This window comes from Rhea pennata, chromosome 2, assembly GCF_028389875.1.
Source record: "Rhea pennata isolate bPtePen1 chromosome 2, bPtePen1.pri, whole genome shotgun sequence".
NCBI lineage: Eukaryota > Metazoa > Chordata > Aves > Rheiformes > Rheidae > Rhea > Rhea pennata.
In genome coordinates this window covers 108,590,321-108,613,615 of record NC_084664.1, presented here as the reverse complement: position 1 = coordinate 108,613,615, position 23,295 = coordinate 108,590,321, and the positions used below count along the sequence as shown (strand labels likewise).

Here is a 23,295-nt window from a genome sequence, read left to right as displayed (position 1 = left end):
ATAGGATAATTAAGTTTGCTTTCAGGATCTTGTTTGGTTCAGGGCTCCAGCTGTCATCCCTTAAAGATGGGAAGATTTCAACCGGTCTCTGTGTCTGACACTTGCTTCTGCAGGAGCCATTGCTGCCATGGAGAGTGTTGCCACTGGCTCCAGTTTCTTCTGCTGTGGTGATTAGTGAACCTGTACTGAAGAGAAATCTCACATTTTCTCAATAGGTTTCCCAGCACTGGGCCTGGGTGGAGTCATCCTATAGGCTATGTGTGCTCTCGTGTTGACATCAAAAATGGCCACACTGAGGAGTTTTAGATACAGTGATAAAGGAAGCTTTTTCTTCTGCTGTAAAAATCTTTCACCTTCACCTAAACAGATGTGAAAAGACAGTGGCCATGTCAAGAGATTTATTCCAATTGCTTTTTATTGATAACAATACACAAAATCTTTTAAAGATGCAACAGACATACATTATCATGAACTAAAAATAGCACAAAATATTATCAGCTTATTAGACAGGAAACTACGTGATGCGTCCACAGAAGCTAGATTACATTGGGGAAAATTGGGGAAAAAAGAAGAATGATGTTTTTTTTTTCAATTCTTTACTTCCTCTATGGGTACTATCCACAAATACTTCATTAAACTTACTGATTTGTTCTCCTTTGAAATAAGAGCAACATTAGCATATTTTTATCTACTTGGTTATAATGAAACATATGAGAAATAGCTCAATTAAACATCAATTTATTACTTGTTAGCCTTAAAGGACGGGTAGCTTTTTTCACTGATATCTTTTTTGTCCTTAAAATGTCTAACAAAGTCAAACTTTCCACATATCAAAGGTATGGCAAAGTGAATTGTTACTCACAAGCTTGTCTCCCTCTGCTTTTTTTTTTTTGTTTGTTTGTTTGTTTTTCTGCCAACGTAATGGCATTTTATATTGAAATGTTCAAAGTTCACTAGAAAATGACTGTATTTGCTTGGTGCAAAGATAGATTAAGGAATAACAACATCCGCTCTCTGCTAGGTGTAGCAATACCTATACCATATTTGGCTATGTACTACATCAAAAATTGTCAGTGTATTTAAAACAAGACTCCAGCGTAATTCATTCCTAAAGATTTGCGTGTTAAGAGCCCGGCCGGGCTGCGGGCTCCGCCCAGAGGTGGGCGGCGGCTGACGCAGCGCCGGCCCAGCGCGGCCGCTGCCGCCGCCGGCTCTCTGCGCTCCGCCCCCCGCCCCCGCCTGTCTTTGCCGGCCGGCCGGCTTGTAGCGCGCCGCCGCCGCCGCCGGAACCGGCGTGCTGCCTGCCCGCCTCCTTCCCCCCGCCGCGGGGCCGAGAACCACCATGAAGATCTGGAGCTCGGAGCACGTGTTCGGGTGAGCGGCGGGGAAGGGAGCGGGGGCGCCGGCGGCGGGTTCCCCTTGCCGGCACTCTGGCGTCGCTTGAGGGCAGCCCTCACGCGCTGTGGTCTGCACGTCACGGCCCCCGCCGTTTAACGGCCGCGGCGCGCGCGCGCTCCGCACGTCACGGCCCCCGCCGTTTAACCGCCGCGGCGCATGCTCTTCTTCCCCACCCCCCATCCCGCGGCGCTTCACGTGATGGCGGCGGGCCGCTCCTGAGCGGTGCGGGGGCCTCGGCGGGCTGCCGGGCGGCCCGGCCCCGGCCCCGGCCCCGGCCCCGGCCCCGGCCCCGGCGACTCGGCGAGGGCAGGGCGGAAGCAGGAAATACCCCAGGCCGGCCTGAAGGAGGCAGGACGGAGCTGGGCGGCGATGCTTTACCGGTTGCGCGGGCACACGTAACGCTTGCGCGAGTGCCGGGGGTGGAGAGCGGCGGTGTGGAGGAGGCTTTTAGCGGAGCTCAGGTCTCTGAGTCAGGGAGGGTAAGCTGGAAATAGGTCCTGCTGGTACCTGTGCCTGCCTGCAGTTGCTCTGGGCTGCTGTACTGCCTGAAGTGCAGATCTCTGTCAGGTCATGCATTTTCATATATGGCCAGACCTTATGGCTGTATGAGAGTTTCTCCCATCTCTTTTTGATGGCATAAGCAGTGGGAAGTCCTATCCAACAGAGCAGTCATAAAAGTGATGACACAACATAATTGCTTGAGATAAGATGTAGGTATTAAAAAAACTGTCACACTATCAAAAAAAAAAAAAAAAAAAAATCAAAGCCACTGATGCATTTGATGTCTTCCAAGAGGCATGAGCAGGGTGATTTTATATGTTAGTTTACCTATCAGATGTACTCAAAGAGATGGCTAGCAGAAAAAAATCATTAAGTGACAGCTGTGTAAGTTTTTGTAATGTTCCTCTTTTGCTGCACTAAACATTTTGAAGACTGTTCTCATCATGCAATTCCAGTTTTATGTAGCTGGAAAGCAATAGGCAAAAGTGCCTGCACGTGTGTAGTATCGCCTCAAACTGTACAGGGAGCTGATATGGAAGGCAGTAGTTTTGGTGATGTATCACAATTGTAACACCTCCCTTGGCTATTTTTACAGATTTGACAATGTGGCATGCATCCTGATTTAAAGGAGGCAAATAGATAAAGAGAGCTAATATTACTTTATGGTAGCATTGTGACACTGTTAGCTGCACAGTGTCATGGGTGCTTGCCTGTGAGCCTAATTACCTAGGCTGAACAAACACAGCAATTTAAAGGAGAGGTGAAGTGAGAATTAAGTTAATAGTTAGTGCTTAAAGTGGAAGAGATAGAAGAAGGACATGTCCTGGAAGATTTAAGACAAAGAAAGCAAGCTGAATAGGAACTTGAAATGGCATGTTGACTTCTCAATAACTTCAGGGCCCTAACTTAGGGCCTTGTCTTTAAGAGGTTAATAGTGTAGTTCTTAAAATGCCACCGATAACTCATCTCTTAAAAATAGTGTATCTCTTAACAATCTTCAAACCTGATGAGTAGAAATAGTGATAATTATTGAAACATTTACCAAATAACCAAATGTGGTTTTATACCTTTTTCTAGTTACATTAACATAACTAAATTAGTTATAGTGACACAAATATTAGACATTCAACTTTAAGATTAGTCTGGTGTAACTAAACTAGAGCTTCTTATGATAGGCAGAAGCTAATAAAGCCTACTTATGTGTAGCATAACTTCTGAATTGGAGATGGATTTCTGTCACCGGGGAGACACAAACTCTATTTGTCATTTTCTCAGAAGTCTGTACTGTAAGGCCTTCAAGGTGTGCAGATGTAGATAGTTCAGTTTAGGGGTTAATGGAACTTTGTTGTGCATTATTAGATCTCTGACTCTCTTATAAACCCTCCAGGGCACTTCACTGCAATTTGAGCATGTCAGTTTGTGGGTTTTTTTGTTAATTAGGATGTTTAGGTTATGATGTAAAGATCATCAACTTCCTTGCTGTCTTTAGTCCAGTCAACAGGAGTGATTCTGTAGCTCTCCTCCTGCATCAGTAATTGAGGACTCTCTCTTTCTTGGTTGCACCAGTAAAGCTGAAAGACGTTTTCATGCTGTTCTTGTTAGAACATGACTTATTTTTGCAAGCCTCTGTTTGTTCTTTCTATGGTGTGCTGTTAATACTCTTCTGTACTGATATAATTTAAGACAAAAAGTAATTTTCTTGAAAAACAAATTCATTTAAGGCACTAAGTGTAACTCTTCAGTACAAGTTGGCACACTTAGGCCTTATTAAGATGGATACCATTAGTCATATTTTAAGGGTATTACAAACCTTTCTTTCCATATCATGTATCAATTATTTTAAATGCGGATATCATTGTTTAGGAACAAAATTCCTGTATTGGGCCAAGTCTGTTATTTAACTAGTCTCTGCTAGGATTAGCTTTGGTTATCTCAGAACAAGATGTATGAAGTCCCACAACATACGTGTGGGACAGCCTGTTCCTCACTGTTCTGATCCCAGTAATTTGAGATTACCATAGATGTCACTGAGACTGAAACTTATTTAATATAACTGGTCTGTAACAATGAGAAGAGTAGCCAGAACTCTAATTCATGCCAACAAGCTTGCTGGAAGTAGTAGTAAAGGTGCCTCAAGATTTAAAGCAGTAAGTTGATGTGGCTTCTGAAAATCTGTTTATTTTGAATTTTTCTGGTTATTTATTTATGCTATAAATGCTCATTAGCCTCTCTTACTTCTTTTTGCCTTTATTTGGTATACTTAGAATTATAGAAAAAATTAGGTAGGAGCAGGCTTTTGGAGATTATCTAGTCCAGTGTCTTTTTCAAAGCAGGGCTAACTTAAAAGTTAGATCAGGTTGCCTTTCCAGTTGAGTTCTAAAATACATGGAGATTCAACAGCCTACTTGGACCAGTGCTTAGCCACTCTGTCAATGTATTTCTTCTGTATAGCTAATCAGAATTTCACTTGTAGCAATTTGTGACTGTTGCTTCTTGTCTTTATTTCTGTTAGTTTTGGAGTTAATGTTTCCTTTACTTTCATGTATATATCAATTCTTGCTTATTGTCTTTCCAAGCATCGCTGAACTCTTGGGAGCTGCTTGGGTGCTGTACAGCACATGTAGTAGTACACATGAGCTAGATCTCTGATTTAGCATCAGCTAAATACTTAAATACAACATAGTTATAAATGTTGTCTCCTCTTTTTTTTCCAGGCACCCCTGGGATACAGTTATCAAAGCTGCTATGAGAAAGTATCCTAACCCAATGAATCCATGTGTGGTAGGAGTAGATGTCCTTGACAGAAGCCTTGATAATCAGGGGAGGTTGCACAGTCACCGTCTTCTCAGCACAGAATGGGGACTACCAAGTATTGTAAAAGCGGTATGATTTTACAGTCTTATAGTTTGCTAATGATGTGATGCATTTTTCTGTAATCATCTTGAATTGGAGCTAAATTCAAATAAATTCAAATAAATCCAAATAAAAGCTTAATTTATAGGAAATATTTTCCAGAAATATGTAATGTATTACATTGTAAAGCTGTAATACATATATATATACATATGCAAAGCTGTAATCAGAATATTTTGTAGCAGGAATATGTTGTAGGCTTTAATATGTTTGCAGTGTAACTGTCTATATATGCCTTTCAGACTGGTCTGTGTCATTTTATATAACTGATAGCATTTACCACTATGTAGTCTTGCTACTGATTACGGTGTTTTGGTATCAGTTAATTACTGTGTACTTATTTGCGGTTACTAAGAACTTGAAACTTACTATTTTGATTTTTTTTCTTTTTAATTTTTGTATTTTTGTTTTGCTTTCAGATTTTAGGAACAAGTAGAACTCTGACTTATATTGAGGAACATTCTGTGGTGGATCCAGTGGAAAAAAAGATGGAACTTTGCTCCACTAATGTGAGTGATAGTTTAATAAGTTTCTGGTAATTAATTCTGGAGACTGGAGGTTCTGTATCTCTTAGCTTTAAGAAATAGATATTTGCCTCCTTCATTAGGAGGAGGCGATTTCCACATGTCTTGGTTGGTGTGAAGGCCCCAGCTCCTGCAGGAAACTTCCAATACTTTTGGTTGAAGCATTTGTGATTTTGTTCTGAATATAAGGTTGTTTCTCAGAATGTGCAAAAGATGTGTAAAACAAAAGACTTTGACTTCGGGTAAAGTAATTTACTCTGCATTACACTGACACAACTGAAGTTTTAATTTGCAACACTGTTTTTCACAACATGTAGATAAAGTATTATGCAATATTTTGATAATTTGGGAATTTTAACTATAACTGGAGTTATCTGTAGGAGTTGCTTTGTCTTTGCTCAAGAAACACATCCTTTCTGCATATTAATCTTTTGTACACTCAGAAAAGAGTTGGGGTGGTCTTAGTCTTGAAGAGTCTCTCTGAATTGTATGCCGTAAATCAGATATGGTTCAACTTTCAATGAAAACTAACAGAAAGCTGTTTGTACTTTCTGTTGTGAATAAGAGTTTTGATTATAATTACATCTAGGATAGTAGAAGATGTATCACCCTTTATAGGTATTTTTGTTTGTGTTTTTCTATCTACACTGCTTTGTCTCTGACATTAAAATGAGTGCTATGCACTAAGTAGTACTATTGAAAAATGAAAGGCAAAAACTGAGGATTTCAAGTCTTTCTTTTCTTTTTAAGATTACTCTCACAAATCTGGTGTCTGTTGATGAGAGACTGGTTTACACACCTCATCCTGAAAACCCTGAGAAGTAAGTGAGGATATTCCTATGCTTTTTTGTGTGTAGGAGAAGGAATGTTAGTTCAATTCAGTTTAACTGATAAATTTTCTTTATTTTCTTACAGAACTGTGCTAACTCAAGAAGCAATTATTACTGTCAAAGGCATTAGCTTGAGCAGTTATTTGGAAAGCTTAATGGCAAACACAATATCTTCTAATGCCAGAAAGGTACAACATCTTTATTCTGTTCTCCATTTTTTGTTGTTGAAGTAATTCTCAAGCATGCATGCTGAATACTATACTTAATTTCACTAAACTTTATGCACAGAATTTCAAATGACATTTTGTGTGACCTCAACAAGACTATGATTTACCAAAGCATGAAAAAGTTTCCCTTTTAAATCTTTTTTTTATCTAGAATTTCACATCAGGACAAACAACCCCCTGTGTGTATGCTATGGTTGCCTTTTAATAAGAGTACCTTTTTTAAACAGTCATCTCTCATTCCTGGGAGTTGAAGGCTAGTAGTGAAGAAAGCTCTCTCTCAGGCTTTATAGCATGTTTTCTATGCTTCTGTGTCAGTTGCTCCAGTTCTTATCTATTATTGAGTCTCTTTGCCCTTGACTTGAAGTAATGTAAGCAAAGGCATATTCTGTGAAGAGATGAAACTATTCTGGATTTGTAAGTAATGTTAGCCCAACTCCTCTGTCTTGTGCTTACCTTTTTATATGGCTTGCAGCCAGAGAGCTGTGCTTAAGCATAGGCAGATCTGTGGGAGTGCTTATCACTGGCTCCTAGGGCACTCTGTCCTATACTTTTTCTGTGAAGGAAGGGAAAAAAAATGCAGTTGCTGAAGAAGCATAGGTGTCACTGCCCAACAGCAGGATGAGTGTGACTGAAATTTGAGCCTGTGTTCTTCATTGCTGGAGGGGTTCAGTGTGTCAGAACCTGGACATAAGGACAGAATGAGTGAACCAGGGGAGAGAGAGGAGGCTGACCTGGATGCAACAAACAAATAGAAAAGAGAATCTGGCCTGCGTAACTGCTACTATTGTGGAGAGCCTGTGCAAAGAGCCAGCTCTTTGTCCCTGGGAGAGATGTTGCTTGACCAAGCAAATGTAACCCAACTTGATAGGCAGCACTGACCAACTAGATAAGAGAGAAGAAAGTCCCTTTCCTCTCTGCCATATGCCTCTTCAAAATGGAGAGGGAAAATGGGTTAAAAAAGTAGGGGAATGGGGAAGAAGGAAGGGATAAATTCAAGGTATTGAAGAGTAATGGTAGGCAGCTGAGCACTCTCTGTTTCTTTGAAAGTCATCAATGGAACATGCTTCAGTTAGATTTTTAAAGGGTAACGAAATGAGAAGGGAATTGTAATTGATACTGGGGCATATACTCTGGCAACAGAAATCCAAACCCTAGCTCACAATCAAAGTCAGCCTGACTTGGAGTCAAGGAAGCAAAGTACTAGTTAGCTGGAATGGCCAGATAACTGGGAATACTTAGAAGTGCCAGTTGAATTTAACTCCTGGCATTTCTCAAATTCATGTATCTCTAATGAAACCAGAGAAAGAGTATAAATATTTTTTGTTATTCTCTTGATACCTGTTCAGGCCTCACCCTTGCGAGAACTTTGTTTTTGAAGATTCTCCTTCTGTCTTGCCTTTCTAAAAAAAACACAGATTCATCAGCTTATTATCAAAAAGAACCTTGTCCTGTCTGTTTCACTAAAAAGTCTGTTCAAAGATGTTGAACTTGGTAGGAATTCATACTTGCTCTTACTAGCCCTTTCTTCACCCAGTTAACTACTGAACTTTTACTAGATCTGCTAGAATGCTATGCTGTGCTGCTGTATTCTTAGTAACCTTCTTAGACTTTATAAAAGTTGCTGGAAAATGTTTTATCATTATGAGGAAGTAGGAAGCAAATAGTGAGATTTTGCCATGAGGTTTAGAGATGGCAGATGATACCTTATTATTGCATTGATGATGAAAAAATCATTTGCCGTATGTTGCAAATCTTTTCTGTGTTACTCCAGGGGTGGGATGCTATTGAGTGGATAATTCAAAATTCTGAAAGCACTCTAAGCTAGCAGTTCTCCACATCTGCAGTTTATACTAACTAGTGGTAATGCCAGCATTATTATTCTTGGTACAGCATTTCAGCTTTCTAGCAAATGTGTGCATGGGCTGTTGTGATGTGAACTTCATAAATTAACCTGCATGTATATTTTATATACATTACATACAGGAATGGCAAACATATTCATTACATTGAAGTTGTAGAGTGGGTCAGGCCTAGAATGGATCAGTTAACCCATACTTATATCACTGAAAGACCAACTTGCTGCAGCCATGTCTTATACCACGGTGTTCCTCGTTGGTATGAAAATGGAATGTTTACTGAAGATAACTAGGCATGTGAATGACGTTTGGAGCGCGGTACACGCTTCCCTCCCCCCTGCCCCCCCCAGCCACAGCACGTGATGGCAGTGGCAGGCTGCCCCCGAGTGATGCCAGAGCGCTGGGAGGGGGAACCCGCCGCTGCCGGCGCCCCCGCTCCCTTCTCTGACGCTCACCTGAACACATGCTCCGAGCTCCAGATCTTCATGGTCGCTCTCTCCCCAAGGTGGGGGGGGCATATGAAAGGAGTACCTGAAGGAATTAATGATTTGGTTAGTCACTGGAACTGGCACTATAAAAATGAAACAGAATTGTACCTTTAGGATATAAAATTGACTTCTCAAAACAGATTGCCTAACGACTGTAATCTTTTGTATAGTGAAGTTTGTATTTGCTTTTCTTATGCCTGAGGAATATTGCTGCCCTTCTGTCAACTTCTGTGGAAATCTGTACAAAGCCTGAAGCTGTAAGAATGCCAGACCTTTCTTGGTGTTTTGTAGTTATATTTATTTTAGTAGTGTATTGTCCTTTAAGCAATGTGACTATGAGAAAATCTGACTTAAAGGTTGATAGAGCTAAGAGCAATCGCCTCTGTGGTACCTCTGTGCTGATTGTTTTCCTTCCACTAGTCAGTCTAGCCTGTCTCTGTCATTCCTTATTCAACTAATAAGATTGCTTTAAAAAAAAGAACAAAAAACAAACCCATCATGCTGCTACTCTTAATTAAGAATGTAGGGTTTTTTCAGACTTCCTTATTTTGAGATCAGCATATGTGGTGAGTGTTTACTTTTAATTTCTCATTCCACTAAACCTCTATGGCTGTTTTTCTACCAAATTTTAACTACGAAAGCTCAGCATTTATCAGTTATCTAGGCTCTGTCAACAAATCTCCACATGCACTGTTTGGTCTATTAAACACACATAATACTGCTAACACATGCTCTAAAGACTAATGCAATATGCATGCTTTATTATGAATGTGCTTGCTTAATGAATTATAGAAATTATTGTGCACTGTGAAACTTTATAGACCAATCCTCTGTCAGATTTTTTTTTTTAACTGGGTAGTTCTGTGATACCTGGAGGCTTTGCATCTCTTTAAAATTTGTAACTTAAATTCCCATGCAAGATACTACTGAACTTTCTCACCAATATTATGTGTTTACTCCCAGCTGCAAAACATAGCATACAGCATATGCAGGACTAAGGAAATGCATGCAAACCTATGTAATCGTAAAAGCAGAAGGAAGTACCTTGAAAGTCATGGATTTTTGTTGTTGTTAATGAATATGTCAGCTAAAACACTCTGACCTGGTTGTTTCATAGTCAGGACCTCAAAAGGATCTCAGTAATTTTTCTGCTGAGCGTTTTCTATATCAAAACTGCCTGACTGTCTTGACTAGCGTGATTAGATAAATATAACATCTAAGTTGTTGTCTTACTCTGTTCACTGTACATGTGTTACCTAGGAGGACATTTCAACTTGACTTTTAAATATCCAAATATGTGCTTATTGGAATGCGATTCCTCCTCCCTCTTTCTACTTTGTACTTTGAAGAGTACTCTACTCAACTATTTCATGGTTACTTACAACTTGTTGCTATGCAGTAGCCTGCTCTTGTCTGGGTGCTTTTATGCATACTTCAGTACTGTTCCCAAGTCTTGCACAGAGCCTAGAGATGATGAAATCTTAGGATGTTATCACCTGCTGAAACATGGTCAGTTTAGTGTTCAAAGGGAAAGAACTCAAAAATTAAAGCAAACTCTTCTAAGATTTTTTTTTTTTCCCAGAAACTCAGACTTAACAATTCTTGCAGCAAAATAGCGTATCAGAGTTCAGAATAAAACTGTATCTGTGGGGCTTTCCCTCACCCTTTGCCTCGGTCTCTGCAGAAGACTTGAACACTGATGCTTGTTGTCTGAAAATTTTGTTGTCTTGAGGTTCAGACCCTTTATCTGAAAAACTCTGTCCTAGGCTAAAGTCATGTGGCTTCTACTTACTGCTCTCCACTGCTTGTATTTCTTGCTTTTAGGAGGGTAATAATGATGAATGTCTCTGGTTTCTTGTTGGGTAAGGCCAGATGTTTTACTGGTGTCACACCACCTGCTTGTTTTGGCAAAAGCTGTCATCCTGAGAACGTGGAGCTCTGAAATTTTGGCATTAACTTAGTTAAGGTGCATCTGTTTATCTTTGCCTTTACTGTGGGGCTGTACACTCATCTTGCGGTCACTGTGGCATGGCCAGCTGTAGAGCCTTCATAAGGCAGAATGTTTTCAAAGTGCTTATTAGCTGGATTTGAGTGCTCTTGCTAAAGCGTTGGTTTTCAGTACCTTTAGCTTTGAGACACTCCATACCCATTCTGAGAACTGAATAAAACAAGATCGTGCCTTGATGTAGAAGGCATGATTGTAGCCTTTCAGTTCATTTTTGTTTTATATGCTGAAAAGTTGCTGTACATGAATATAGAACTCGGTGTGATTCTATTTTTGTAAACTCTTACTAGAGGTAAACCCCTTAGTTGCTCTTTCTAAGAACATTTGGAAGACTTACTTACTTTCTGCTGGATCATTGTCTAAAAAGCAGTCCATATATAACTTGGTTAAAGATTCTGAGAACAGTAGCTAGATTGTTTTTCACAGATTTGCTGTTGGGATAGCAGGAGCAGTAAACTGTAAAAACAGCAATGCTCCTACATAACAGAATTTAACTGCTGAATTAGGCTTTTTGCATAGGTGCTCTATTGGTAGCTCTAATATTGCATTAAGTTCTTGCATGTGGGTTATGCAAATGTCTTTGCAGTGAAGTTTCAATAAGAAGATGCTAAGAAATTGCCAATATAATCCCATATCAAACTATGCAGGATATGGAAAATAATCTTAAAACAAATCTGATGTCTGACAGAGGAAAAACTATAGGAATATGAATAGTAGCATTGTATCTGTCTGATCCTAAATTATTTCTCCCGGCAGGGTCGAGATGCCCTGGAATGGGTGATTAGCAAATTAAACACAGAATTGGAGGAGTTGAAGTCAACGCGCGAAAACGTGAAATCAGCTATGGCAGCAGCATCAACAGAAAACTGAAGCAAAGAACTACCAAGTAAACTAATAGAAAAGTCTTATTCTGCAAAATTTTTGTAGATCTCCCTTCCAAGATTGATCTGCATGTGTTTTATGTTTATAAAAATATTGAATCAGAAGAAAAATCCAGGAAAAATAACCTTATCCCCTGTCTCCACAGCAGCTCCTGTTGCCTACTGAATGTGACCTCCTGCAAATGCTCTTTTGGTTTAAACAACCTCCTTTAAACAGTGAGGAAAAAAAAAAAAACGTTTAGCACATTTCAAACTGTGCCTTCTATAACAAAAGTAGAGAATATTTCTTGTAATTTATACCATCTTAGCTTTTTGTACTCTAACTTTAAAAGAACTCCTGTGTGTGTTAAGGGTTTTTCATAAGAGCATTTGTTCTGTGAAGGTCTGATAGGTACTAAAGCACTGAATTTTGAATGGTCAAAGAGGCTACAAAACAGACAAAGGGAACTATGTGAGAGAATGTGATACTATAGAAAAAGATACCTAGAGGATCATCCTGAAAAGCTGAAACTTGTGTGGTACTAACTCTTAGATGTTTAAATGTGCTGTCTGAACAAGACACACAGATACATTACCTCTTGGATGTTTGTATCCAAACATAAAGTTTCTATTGATGTTAATAGTCTAAACTGCTTTTTGTAGGGAGAAGGTTGTAATTTATTGTCATATTTATTAACTTGCTGTAGTTCCTCTCCTCACTACCAGAAGAGCAGTGGTAATTCTTGGAAGGTGCTGGAAAATACTTTTCTTTTGTAATACAGCTACTTATAGGCTACTTGAATGAAGAGACTGTGCTGTTCCACTGGTTCTTGCTTTTGACATCATGTCTTAACTGAGGAAGAGACTCTGCAATAAGTAGAAGAGCTCAGATGAGAAATAAGCAAGAAACTTGAAATTCAGAGAGTATTATCTTATAAGCAGGTACCTTCTCTTCTCTAAAAGAAGACAAAAGTAGAAGGAAAACAAATGGACTCTCCTTTTTCAGTGCTTTCCACAAACTACTGACTACTGGTTTAATTTAAGGGTTTTTTTAACACTTTGCCATATTGGCACAAAATGTTTTTAGGATCATTTTAAACATTTGTCATTATGTGGAAAAATACTCTAGTAACTGCAGAAATGGCTTTCTTAAAACATACATAAATACAGATTGATAACAGAGTGTTAGCCTTTGTTTGAAGTTCACAAAAATTGGTCCAGGCGTAGTATACATTTCTTATGCAGCCCTCTGTTTAGGGCGTTTTATTTTTTTTATTTTTTTTTTGTACACAAACTGAAGTAAATGTTGCAAACATGTTTATTGGTGCCAGTGGCAACCGTGTGTTTAGGAAGCTGTTAAGAGAGCATGGGTAAATTCTGAAAAAGAGTAGAAGAGTAAAAATGTTGGTCACTCCATTTTAAGCTTGTAACTTAAAATGTCTGTAGCTTAAAGGAGATTGCAGTCCATATTTTGTACATTAACATGGTAGTCTAGCTGAATTACATGATCCTAATGAATAAACTCGATTTTTAAAAAATGTATTAGTCAAAAGCAATTAACTGAGAAGCTAATAATTACATTGCTCTTTTAATATGGACCTAAAGCCTTTATTGTTTTGGAACAGAAACTTAGAACTTTAAGGTGTGGTAGCAGCTCCTCTTGTGGAAGATGTGCCGAATAGTTTTGGTGTGAGTCAGTTGTCATGCTTTTCCAATGAATGTCACGCCAATCTCTTGACAAAGAACGCAGAAGAATGTTATAGCTTCCTGTGATGTCCTGCTAGATAGGGGAAGGCAGCTACAGCAGAGCTGTGCAAATGATAGGAGGAGATAAGTGTGTGTGTGTGTGTGTTTATGTAAACCTGTACTACAGCAGTCCCATGTATGCCTGTTGCAGGTGATGGAAACTTGACTGTGAAGGGGTAGAAAAGTCTTAGGACGTGTTCATATATTGCTTCAGTTCAGCGCAAGAATTGTCTAAGTCACTCCTTACACTGGATTTGAAATAATTGCTTAGTGCTGTGTTCAAGTTGACTAACTAATGTATAGCAACTTCCAGTGCTGGCTGGTGTTCCAGAAAAGTCACTGCAGGCTCCTGCTTTCTATCCAGAGCCAGCCTTGTCTGCCACGCTTTGGTCAGTACGAGTTATACATCAATTTTCTAGATGGCTTCCTTTATGCTAGAGCTAGACAGCTGGGCGCATAGTTGTCTGCTCTCTCTGCTCTTTCACTTGCCACCAGTCAGCACCTTGCCTGCTTGTGCTCTGTCCTCTTCTGCTTTTCTCTAGGCTAAACGGGAGCGAGGAGGAGGGAGAATTTCTTCCAAAGGCCTGGCTAGTCACCCAGCTGCCTCACGCCGCTGCAGAACGGTGCTGCTCTTGCCCACCTTTTTGCCTCTGGGCTAGGTGCAACTCCTGTGCATCTGGGCTTACCGATCTTCCTGTGACGGGTAGTTTACATATGTGTTTGTAGGACCATGCAATAAGTGATCACATTTGGACTCAGTAGGCTTTGCTTCGGTATTTAGCAGGTGAAGCGATATGTAATTTGCTGTAAGCTTCCCTGGAAACTTTCACTCTTATGCCTGCTACGCATTTGATTTGAATGCCGTCCTCCCACTCTTCCCCTCCCTAGACCGTGAGTCCTGTCTGTGCGATCTATTGGTATGCACCGTCCTGCTGTACATCATAACACAGTTTTTAAGGCACTGTCTACCACAGTGTTACAGCCTGAGGTTAGCTATTGGGCAAACAATTCCTTCCCCATGTTTTCTTTATTTATTTACTGATAATGGCTACAACACATTTCTGAAGTCAGTTTTATGTCATGTGTGCACTGGCTGAGCTGTTTATTAAAGACACAAAGCCAGTAGTGATGGAAAATCCTAGACGGCTTGCTGAGGTAGTAGTTGGTTTGGTGCAGCAATAGCCTGGTACATGGGAGGAAAAAACTTACTTATAAAGCAGGAATAGTGTTGAGTCAATGCTCGTTAACTTGGAAGGATCTTGAAATGCTGGGGGAAGAAGCAAAAGAGAGCTCAGCACTGACAATCAATCATACTGATTAACAGGTAACAACTGCAGAGCTGAATAAGAATCCTGTGGTTTTAGAGTTGAAAATAGAAAGAAAAGCAGCAATTGCTGTGTTGTTTTTTGTTTTGTTTTGTTTTTTTGGTGGGGGTGAGATTCACTGTCATTGCTCAGGCCCCTGAAGTTTGCAGCTTAGTGTTGCTGAACTATTAGCTTGCAATTCAAGGGAAATAATGTAGTGTGTGTGTGTGTGTGTGTGAGAGAGAGAGAGAGAGAGAGAGAGAGAGACATGTCTGTGTAGGGAGGTGGTAGTGTTTTGAGCATTTATTGCGAGCTGGACTCCTGTTGATCAGCAGCGTGACCGCTCGCCCTGCAGCGGGTTCTCAGGCCCCTGCTACAGAGGGGGCCGCGTTTCAGGCTGCCAGCTGGTTTGCGACTGCAGGGGAAAAGGTGAAGGAAGGCAGCAACAGTTCCCAGGGCTTAGAAAACTGGGCGCATTAGCTCTTAGCCTTGAAGGATTTTAGGATGTTGAAGATACCAAATTTGAGGTAAACCTTGTTTGTGGTTGATGTCTCTCTGTTTTTCCTTGCTAGTACAGAAAGACTAGTGTTAGCAACAAAAGTCATTAACTTAAACCTGTGCAGTAAAACGGTCTTGTGTGTCATCTGTAACTGTCTTGCACAGACGACGTTTTCTTTCTAACTTGCTTTGGCTCCAGCCTCACTCTTCCATGCCCCTCCACCATGCTTCCTGCCCCCCCTCAGCACATCAGCAGGCACAATGGCGAGAGCTTCATCTTCGTAGGGAAATGAGAAATTCTAGCATCAGTTACAGCATTCGCAAAAGACTGCTTGGCACAAGCAAAGAAACTGAATTACAATACTTAAAATATCAAACATTTATGTATTTGATGCTATAAAGTAGCACTGGGTAAGATGAACTCAACAGTAACATTCCTTGACCTAACAATTTTCATTTAAATCCTTAGGTGGCGCAATTTTTCCTATTCTTGCATCTTAGATTGTGAGCTCTGAAGGCCAGGAATCTGTAAAGTGTCTGTGTACACTGTGGTGCTATCTAAATAAATGACATGTTCTGTTTAAAAAAACTTGTGTAACTCCTGTCCTATAAAACTGGCTGTTGGTTTTTTAGAGGAGTCTTAAAAATATATTTTTTTGTGTTAGTCTGTGCTGGGTAAGCAGTAGGACAAAAGAATAGGCTTCCTGGAACTTGCTGTTAGCCACAAATTACACTGTTCCAAAGCTGTGTAGTTGTCCTTTGTGTCTGAATGGGTATCTCCTGCTGGATCAGGCACCTACTGCATTTTGCAGTGAAACAGGAATCATCTAAAATGATTAGTCTTGATTTGTAAATGAGAGATTACTTTTTTCATAAATTATCTTTGCCCCTCTACTCTCCTCCAATGAACACTACTTATCACAGGTCAGAATTCAGTACATTACTTGCCAGCCTTTAAATTACAGCTCCAGCAGGAAAAAGGCTTTTTTTTTTCTTTTTCTTTTTTCTTTTTTTTTTTTGTGAAGCTGAAGACCTGTCCTCTTCATTCTTCCACAGTTGAGGTTTGAGGTATGTTGTTTTTTTTCTTTTAATTGATAAAGTAAAATAATCAGTAAGGACTTTTAATTCAGGAGCCTGCTGTACATACCGGTCCTTACCTTTCTCCAATTTTTTTAAACCTAGTTTAATCTCTGTAGCAGCTAAGATTTAGTGCTACAAAGAAGTGTAGTACTTGATAGACTTGATATCATCCACTGTGCTCTGTAACAAATAATGCTTACTATATGTACAATTAGATCAAGAAAACGAGCACTGAAATGCTATTTTAAAGAAATTTTTATTAGTAATGCATAAACAAGAAATTACATTTCAGTACCATGTAACATGAAAACAAGCAGAAGAAAATTCTATTGTCTTTCTCCATTTAACTGAAGGAGCTGATGTACCTGAAGCTGCAGGGAAACTACACGTGCATTCACGGCAAGGTGCTGAAGTTTGAAAGGAAAGAGTTTGCGCTTTATGCCTGTTTATGGCCAAAAGAAAATGCATTTTTTTTTTAATAAGGGAATGGGGGTGGGAAACCAGCTTTAATAGCAATACACCTCAAATACACACTCATTTTATGTATTGCATCTTTGTTTCACTTCCAAGTTCACAAGTTATGTAACCAGCAACCTCTTCAAATAAAAACATGCTGTTTTAAACTTGGGCCTTGGCCTCTAGCACTGCTGTAAGCTGGATCACGAAAATGCATCCTCTGCATCTATGGATGGGTGAATCAACTTAATTGGATGCTTCGGAAGCCAAATTTCCAATTTTGGAAGTTATGTCAGTTCGGGACCACATCTAGCTTCAGCACCCTTCAACTTAACCCTCACCGCTACTTGCTTGCGTACAGCGCGGCGCAGTGGGGCAAGGGCAGCTCCCAGCCCGTCCTGGGAAAGCCAAGACGTCGGGGGCTCTGCGTTACCCACCCGCACGTCTCTGGGCGGAGAAACCCGGGGAGGGGTGAGGGCTAATGAGAGCCCTCCAGCTGCGCGGGAGGCACCAAGAACTGCCACCTCCTCCTACACTGCTCACCTTTTTGCACTTGCAGGTGGGTGGGTTTTGCTTTTTTTTTGTTGTTGTTTGTTTTTTATCAAGTGGGTTAATAACCCAACAGGTCTCTCCCAGCTCTGATCATACATTAGGAAGGCTGGCATCTCTAGATAAAGACTGTGTGCTTAAAAACATTATTTAGCTATAGAAGGGTTTATCGGCATCTTTCCAAATAGCTGCTTCTAGAACTGTTCTGCAAAAATCTCACTCAACTCAGCTTCAGCCATGCAACTCCAGTGGCTTCTTCTGTTATTTCAGGATAGAGCGCCAAGTCTACTGAAAGTCAGTTGAGCCAGGCATTGCTGCTGTAAAACAGACCAACTGGAGAAGAAACTGAAAATTCCTTTAGTGAACTGCAGTTAGGTGCAAACACTGCCACATAAATTTTGCTGTGTTCATTAATTTGATTAATATTGTTTAGCTCCATCTCCTGCTTATACTCCATGGCATTCTTTGAGTGCTGACTAACGCTGTAAAATTCATTCATAAATCTTTCCTTAGCAAACTGTTTTAAAAGTTTCAACTATATAGAAGTCAACTAACTTTTCGTAGTGATGCTGGTTGTTTTCAAGTACTTAATGCTCATGGGACCTTGCAGTGCAGATTAATATTATTACCTCTGAGTCCTCATGAAACTCTTTTATTAGCAGCTCTCCAAATTCTTTAAACAGCTGTAACCACTTTGTAGTCCCTGTTTTTGCAGGTGGCGCAACTGCAGCACAGAAGGCTTAGTGGAGGCAAACGGAGCAGGATGACCACGGGACCGGTTCTGGGATTGATTTCAGTGCCAAGCCAGGAACAAGCAGGTCTGTGGCTCCCTCCCTGCCTCGTGGGCTCTCCCGGGGCCGCCGAAGCTTGTGCGCCCTGCGCCAAGGGGCCCGCACTTGAGCAAGCTGCCAAGTGACTGACCTGCACTTAGAGGGCAGGACACAGGCTCTGAGCCTCGCTGCATCGCCTCAGGCTGACACGTGCCCCTCTCTGGTTGCTTTCCTTCCGATGGGTACCTAAACAAGCTGAAGCACTTCAGTAAAAATCAGACAAAAACAACAGAACAGATTTTTATAGCTGGGATCAATATTCGTAAGTGTTCCCAGATTTACCCTAGATACCTATATACAAAAGGGGGAAAAAACCCACCAGCACAGATCCAAGCTATGAACAGAGTAATGCCGTAAAGTTATATAGTAACATAAACATAACCCATGTACTGTAGCACCGGAGCACACAGTTTCAGCACGTTTCCCAGACGCCTGTGCGGTGCCACCATTTCACAGAGGACCACGCTCGTAGGAAAGACATTCCTGAAAGACGCAGAGAACTGCTTGTTGAGCTAAAGCACGAAGGTAACAACCAGCACAGTCTGAAGCTGGTGCTTTACAGCTATTTTTACACAGCATGCAGCCACTATCTAACCACAGAAGCCGATCCTGAATTTTCCAAGGAGACAAAGGAGGTGCTTGAAAGAGAAAAGGGACTGCAACATGCGTCGCAATAAAGATTCTCCTTGTTTCTGGTTAAAAAGAAGAAAAGAAAAAAAAAAAGTACACCAAAAGGTTCCCAGCACTTCTGTCTCAAAGATGAGGGATGGAGATACATGCAGGACGAGTGCGCCTCAGCTCCCGTGTCTGCTGTAACACTGCTTTGGTAACAGAGGGATGTGGCTCGAAATGATCACTACACGCTAATCGTATCTCTGGGGTTACATAAGCAGCTTTATTGCTATTCTAAGAACACTTTGACATGTTTCCTTCCCTTCATGCAGCCCAGCCAGTGTTCAAATGTTACTTAATCATTAACACTTCTTGCCAAAAGAAGCAGCTGACTGATCTTTACAAAACTATAGAAGCATGAAAAAGGCGAGAACTGTTACGTTTGCTTACACATGAATAATTAACACAGACGAAGGCTATAACTGAAAGGCATTTTATTTTTGCCAGGTAACATCCCTTCCTCCTCCCACCCCCCAGAGAAAGGAAATAAGGGGGAGGGGGAAACAGGACACAACACACCCCATAAGCAGCACCGTCACCGTGAACATTTGCAACTTGAGGTTTTTCCGCAGGCGCGAGCCGCGGCGGAGGCCTGCTGGCGACCCCCGGCTCGGCAGGGCTGCCCGGGACGCCTCCGAGCCAGCTTCGCGCGCCAGCTACCGCCGCGACTGCCGCTGCCGGCGGTGTTCTTGGCTCCTTGGGTCTCTAATGCTGCACTGAAACAGGTCTTGGGCATAACAACACAGCTAGAAAAATGAAAATTTTAAAAATTTGCGGATGTAACCTCACTGTGCCAGCCCCCACACTCTTTTCAGCGGTAACTCACTCTAAAATGCCTCCAAACTGTCTGCAGGGGCTGAAAGCTTTAACTCTAATAAAGATAATAGCCAACACACATATAAATAGGACTCGTTTTCTTTTTAAAATGTGATGGAAAAATCAGTTCCCACTGCGTGATTGATGGCGACTTCCTAAATATTAATAAATATATTACACGTATTTACAAGCTTCTGATTTCTTACTCTGACAGGAACGTGACGTTTTGACGATAAATAGGACATGCTGGGCAGCACGGCGAGGTGCGCAGGCAAATGACTGGAGTGGATCTGGGATGCTAGCGCAAGCGGCGAGATGGAAAGCTAAAAATAACCCACTCCTCCGCAGAGATCCAGGCAGCGAGCAGGCTGAGCTCCTCCGAGCCTTGCAGCGCCGGCGCAGCCACCGCTCTGCCTTTTGCTGAATTAAACACTGGCATAAAGCAGAGTAACTGTGGCAGAGAGGGAAGGACGGGGGGGCAAAAGCGGGGAGGCAGCCCGCTGCGGCGCCTTTCCTGGAGCTCGCCGGAGCGCGGGCCAGCAGCCCGCAGGGCTCTTCCCAGGGCGAGAAGCGGGGCGCGCGCGCGCGAGCGGCCGCCCTGCCCCACGGCAGCGCTGCGCCGACTCCCCCGAGCACCTGGTACGAGCCGCTCGCTGCCTGGGGCCGCCCGTGGCCCTGGCGTGCAGCGGGGACCCACGTCCCTTTGCATGCTCAGGATTTACGTGGGCCTTGGTTCTGCCTGCTCTGCAGTGCCCCAAACCCCTCTCAAAGGAAAAATAAACACGCTGGATCTCCTGCACCTTAGTGGCTTCAGCTGGAGTGACTGTAACATGTGGCCAGGGCATTTTCAGGAGAAAATCGTTAAGAAGAGCAGGGGAGGTTCAAAGAGAGACTGCACGCATTTCTTTGAGCCTAGTTTTCCTGGTGTGACCACTGTGCAGCAGCCACGAGGCCTGGCTTTGGCACAGAAACAAGAGACAGTGCTGATGCGGCTGAGATCGGGCAACCCGCCAGCAGCAGCAGAGCTTTCAAATCAGGCCCCGGTGCTACTCATCCTCCTCTCCTACAGCCTTACTCACTCCAATACTCCAGCTGCTTCAACTTGCAAAACCCATTTCCAGAGGTACCCCAAAGAGCGGGCCAAGGCGCCTTACCTCACACGGGCCAGCAGAAGAGGGAGAGCTGGCCGTGAGCCCTGCTTTTCCCGTTTGCATCAGTTCAAAGTTTAAAACGTTATTTCAACAAGCTCTGTGCATGCAAAAGTTCTCATTTTCTGAGAAGGTGTCTAAAGAAAAATAAGGATGGATGAGTCCCCGGGAAGGTTCACGGAGACTTTTGCATGTGCTTTTCCAATTAACTTAAATATACGAATGGCTGCTCTGAAGACTGTAATGTAACCTGCAAATATCCCTTGAAGGGGAATCCTTGTGGCCCTGGGCAGCAGGAGGCAACCCGCAGTGAAACGGGAGCGCAGCTACTGCACGGGGGCCAGGCAATACGCGGCCACTGCACCGCGCGTTGCCTGCGCTGGCTGCTGGGGAATCTGGCCTCTGCTGGGCTTCTAAATGCACAATATTTGGACAGGAGAATCTGTTTTGATACATATATATTTAAAATCAAGTTATGTAAATCCAGTCCCAGCTACTTTGGAGCAGTTCTGAGGTATCTCTCATTAATCTGTAGTATAGAAATGTTAATAAATAGATCTGAAATTTTTCTGCTATATCATTCTATAATACACTGCTATATAGTATTAAATATGCCTCAGGGTATTAAAAATTTACGAAAAAGTTACAGTAGTTGATTTTCAAGTATTAATAACTTGGCTATGTTAACTTGTTTTTAAATGCCAAAATGCTCAAATTATAGACTAAACTCTGACTAAATTCTGACTCTATGCCTGAATTAAAAAAAATATTTTGAATATAAAAAAGTGCAAAAAAGCATGTGATGTCAGTTAACATTGTAGGAACATCTAGCGTTCTCTTGTGAGTGAATTAAACAGGGAAAAAGAGACAGAAAAGAAAAAAGAGAGTGCTCCCAATCTGAGACAGTACTGTCCCAAATTTCAGCAGAATACTAAATTCTACAGCCAAGTTAGAAACCCCAGAAAAATGGGGTTAACAGTGGATACGCTGTCAGAAGTAATTATAGCAGTATTTGTGTTCCATTATAATACAAATGTACACCTTACCCACCTTTTTTCCTCTGGGTAACCACAAGAACAACTTTACAGATACTCAAGTTAAAATTAGAGCCTCCCTTATTTCCCATCCTCCCCGTAACCTGTACAACTCTGTCTACTACTAAAATTTACTGCTACTAATCATCATCATCCTCATACATTCAAGATAGAAAGTAAACCACTAAAATCTGCTCAGGAGACACTTAGCAGTACACTAAGGCTTAGAAAGCGGAGCAGCGCAGGGGAATGGCCAACCACAGGGGCGAACAGCGTCATCAGATATGTTTGCCCAAGGATGCAGACACTGTAAAGTCCCATGCTGAACCCTGATCTCAGAGCAACAAAAACAGTGTGAAGAAAGATCGTTTTGACCACAATCGCACACACTAGGTAGGCGCTGCGCTATACAACTCTGTGCCATTTGAACTAGGATACGAGCATTACTAAGTTGGTAATGCCAATATGACTTACTGTTTGCTACTGTGCTGACACTGACACCTTGTTAGATATGGTTCTCCTTTAAACATATGTTTCAGCTCATCTGAAAAATGATTCAAAGAATGGTTAAAAAAAGACTGAAAGCAAGAAAAGGCTTTCTAGTTTCAAAGCACACATACAAAAGAGGCAACAGTTTCAAACTATTGTTTTTCTTCCAGTGCAAACAGCTGACCCGCTGCGTATCATTCGGTACTGATACAAGCACAGCATTCTGCGTCTCTGGAAACCCTCGGAGCAAGAAATCCTGGGAGCTAATGCAAATTCAAGCCTGTTACGTGAAACGAAGCAACGGAATGGCAATCCAGTCTCATGACCTTGCTCATGGATAATGACCTCGTGACGACAAAAGCAAACAAAAAGGCACAAGGCTCAGATCTCGTTGATAGTTCGTTCAGATGGGCAGTATTCAGAGGTTCCTGGCGATGACATGTAGAAAGACTGCGTTTTCCTTTTTAACCTGGCTCGCTTGTTGGCCAGAGAGAGGCTGCGCCGGCTTGAATTGATGATTTCTGAAATAAACTTCTTGCAGTCCACGCACACCTCCATCGTGCTCCAGTCCTCCATTAATTCTTTGGGAAACTGTAGCTCTTCATGTGACCTATCCACAGATTTGGACCTTGAGGCCAACCTGAAAGGCAAAAGACCCGCTTCATTATTTATCAGCATGCTGCCAGGCCTCAAAGTAGGCCCGATGGAAAATGCAAGCCGGAAGAGTCTTGACTCAAGTCTTGCTTCTCCCTGGCCCAAAAATGAACCAGGGAGACCAAAGAGTAGAGAGGACAGCTTTTATCTGGTTCAGTAAGATTGCAGGGTGACTAAACGAAGGCAGATATAAAGCTGAACTTAGCCAAACTAATCTTACTGACAAATACAAATTGATGATGTATCTGTCTAATTTTGACACAGCATCATCACACATGTGATTTATACAGAGGTTTCTGAATAAAAGGAGTGCAGGAACTACTATACATCATCCCAGAAGAGTGATCTTCAACATAAAATTTCTGGGATTAGCTTTGAAAACCATCCGTGCATACACAGTATAAAAGCCAACAGATA

General features: G+C 41.8%; 2 protein-coding genes across 7 annotated transcripts in view; one reads left to right on the top strand and one right to left on the bottom strand.

The window, feature by feature from the left end:
• The first annotated feature begins 1,256 nt into the window (after nt 1–1,256).
• PRELID3A (PRELI domain containing 3A) lies at nt 1,257–19,700 on the top strand. 4 transcript variants are annotated; one of them, XM_062570100.1, is made up of 6 exons: nt 1,257–1,374; nt 4,614–4,782; nt 5,232–5,321; nt 6,087–6,157; nt 6,252–6,354; nt 17,951–19,700. In XM_062570100.1, exons 1-6 carry the CDS (start codon nt 1,343–1,345, stop codon nt 18,149–18,151), a joined length of 666 nt encoding a protein of 221 aa, XP_062426084.1. In that variant the 5' UTR covers nt 1,257–1,342; the 3' UTR covers nt 18,152–19,700. The 4 variants fall into 4 exon arrangements, with proteins under 4 accessions (XP_062426084.1, XP_062426088.1, XP_062426087.1 ...); XM_062570104.1 differs by lacking the exon at nt 17,951–19,700 and adding an exon at nt 11,499–15,771; XM_062570103.1 differs by lacking the exon at nt 1,257–1,374 and adding an exon at nt 1,696–1,859.
• SPIRE1 (spire type actin nucleation factor 1) overlaps nt 19,157–23,295 on the bottom strand; it is a 129,052-nt gene continuing 124,913 nt past the window's right edge. For 2 of the 3 annotated variants that reach the window (XM_062570098.1, XM_062570099.1), the window contains exon 16: nt 19,157–22,864. In XM_062570098.1, the coding sequence (XP_062426082.1) occupies nt 22,606–22,864 (259 nt within the window). In that variant the 3' untranslated portion in view covers nt 19,157–22,605. The remainder of the gene's footprint in view (nt 22,865–23,295) is intronic. The other variant, XR_009957657.1, reaches the window with a different exon arrangement.

Bases quoted from the DNA above. Each gene is read 5' to 3' on its own strand.
- PRELID3A (XM_062570100.1), top strand. From the start codon at position 1,343: ATGAAGATCTGGAGCTCGGAGCACGTGTTCGG. The intron at 1,375-4,613 runs GTGAGCGGCGGG...TTTTTTTTCCAG, and splicing joins AGCTCGGAGCACGTGTTCGG to GCACCCCTGGGATACAGTTA. The intron at 4,783-5,231 runs GTATGATTTTAC...TTTTGCTTTCAG, and splicing joins TACCAAGTATTGTAAAAGCG to ATTTTAGGAACAAGTAGAAC.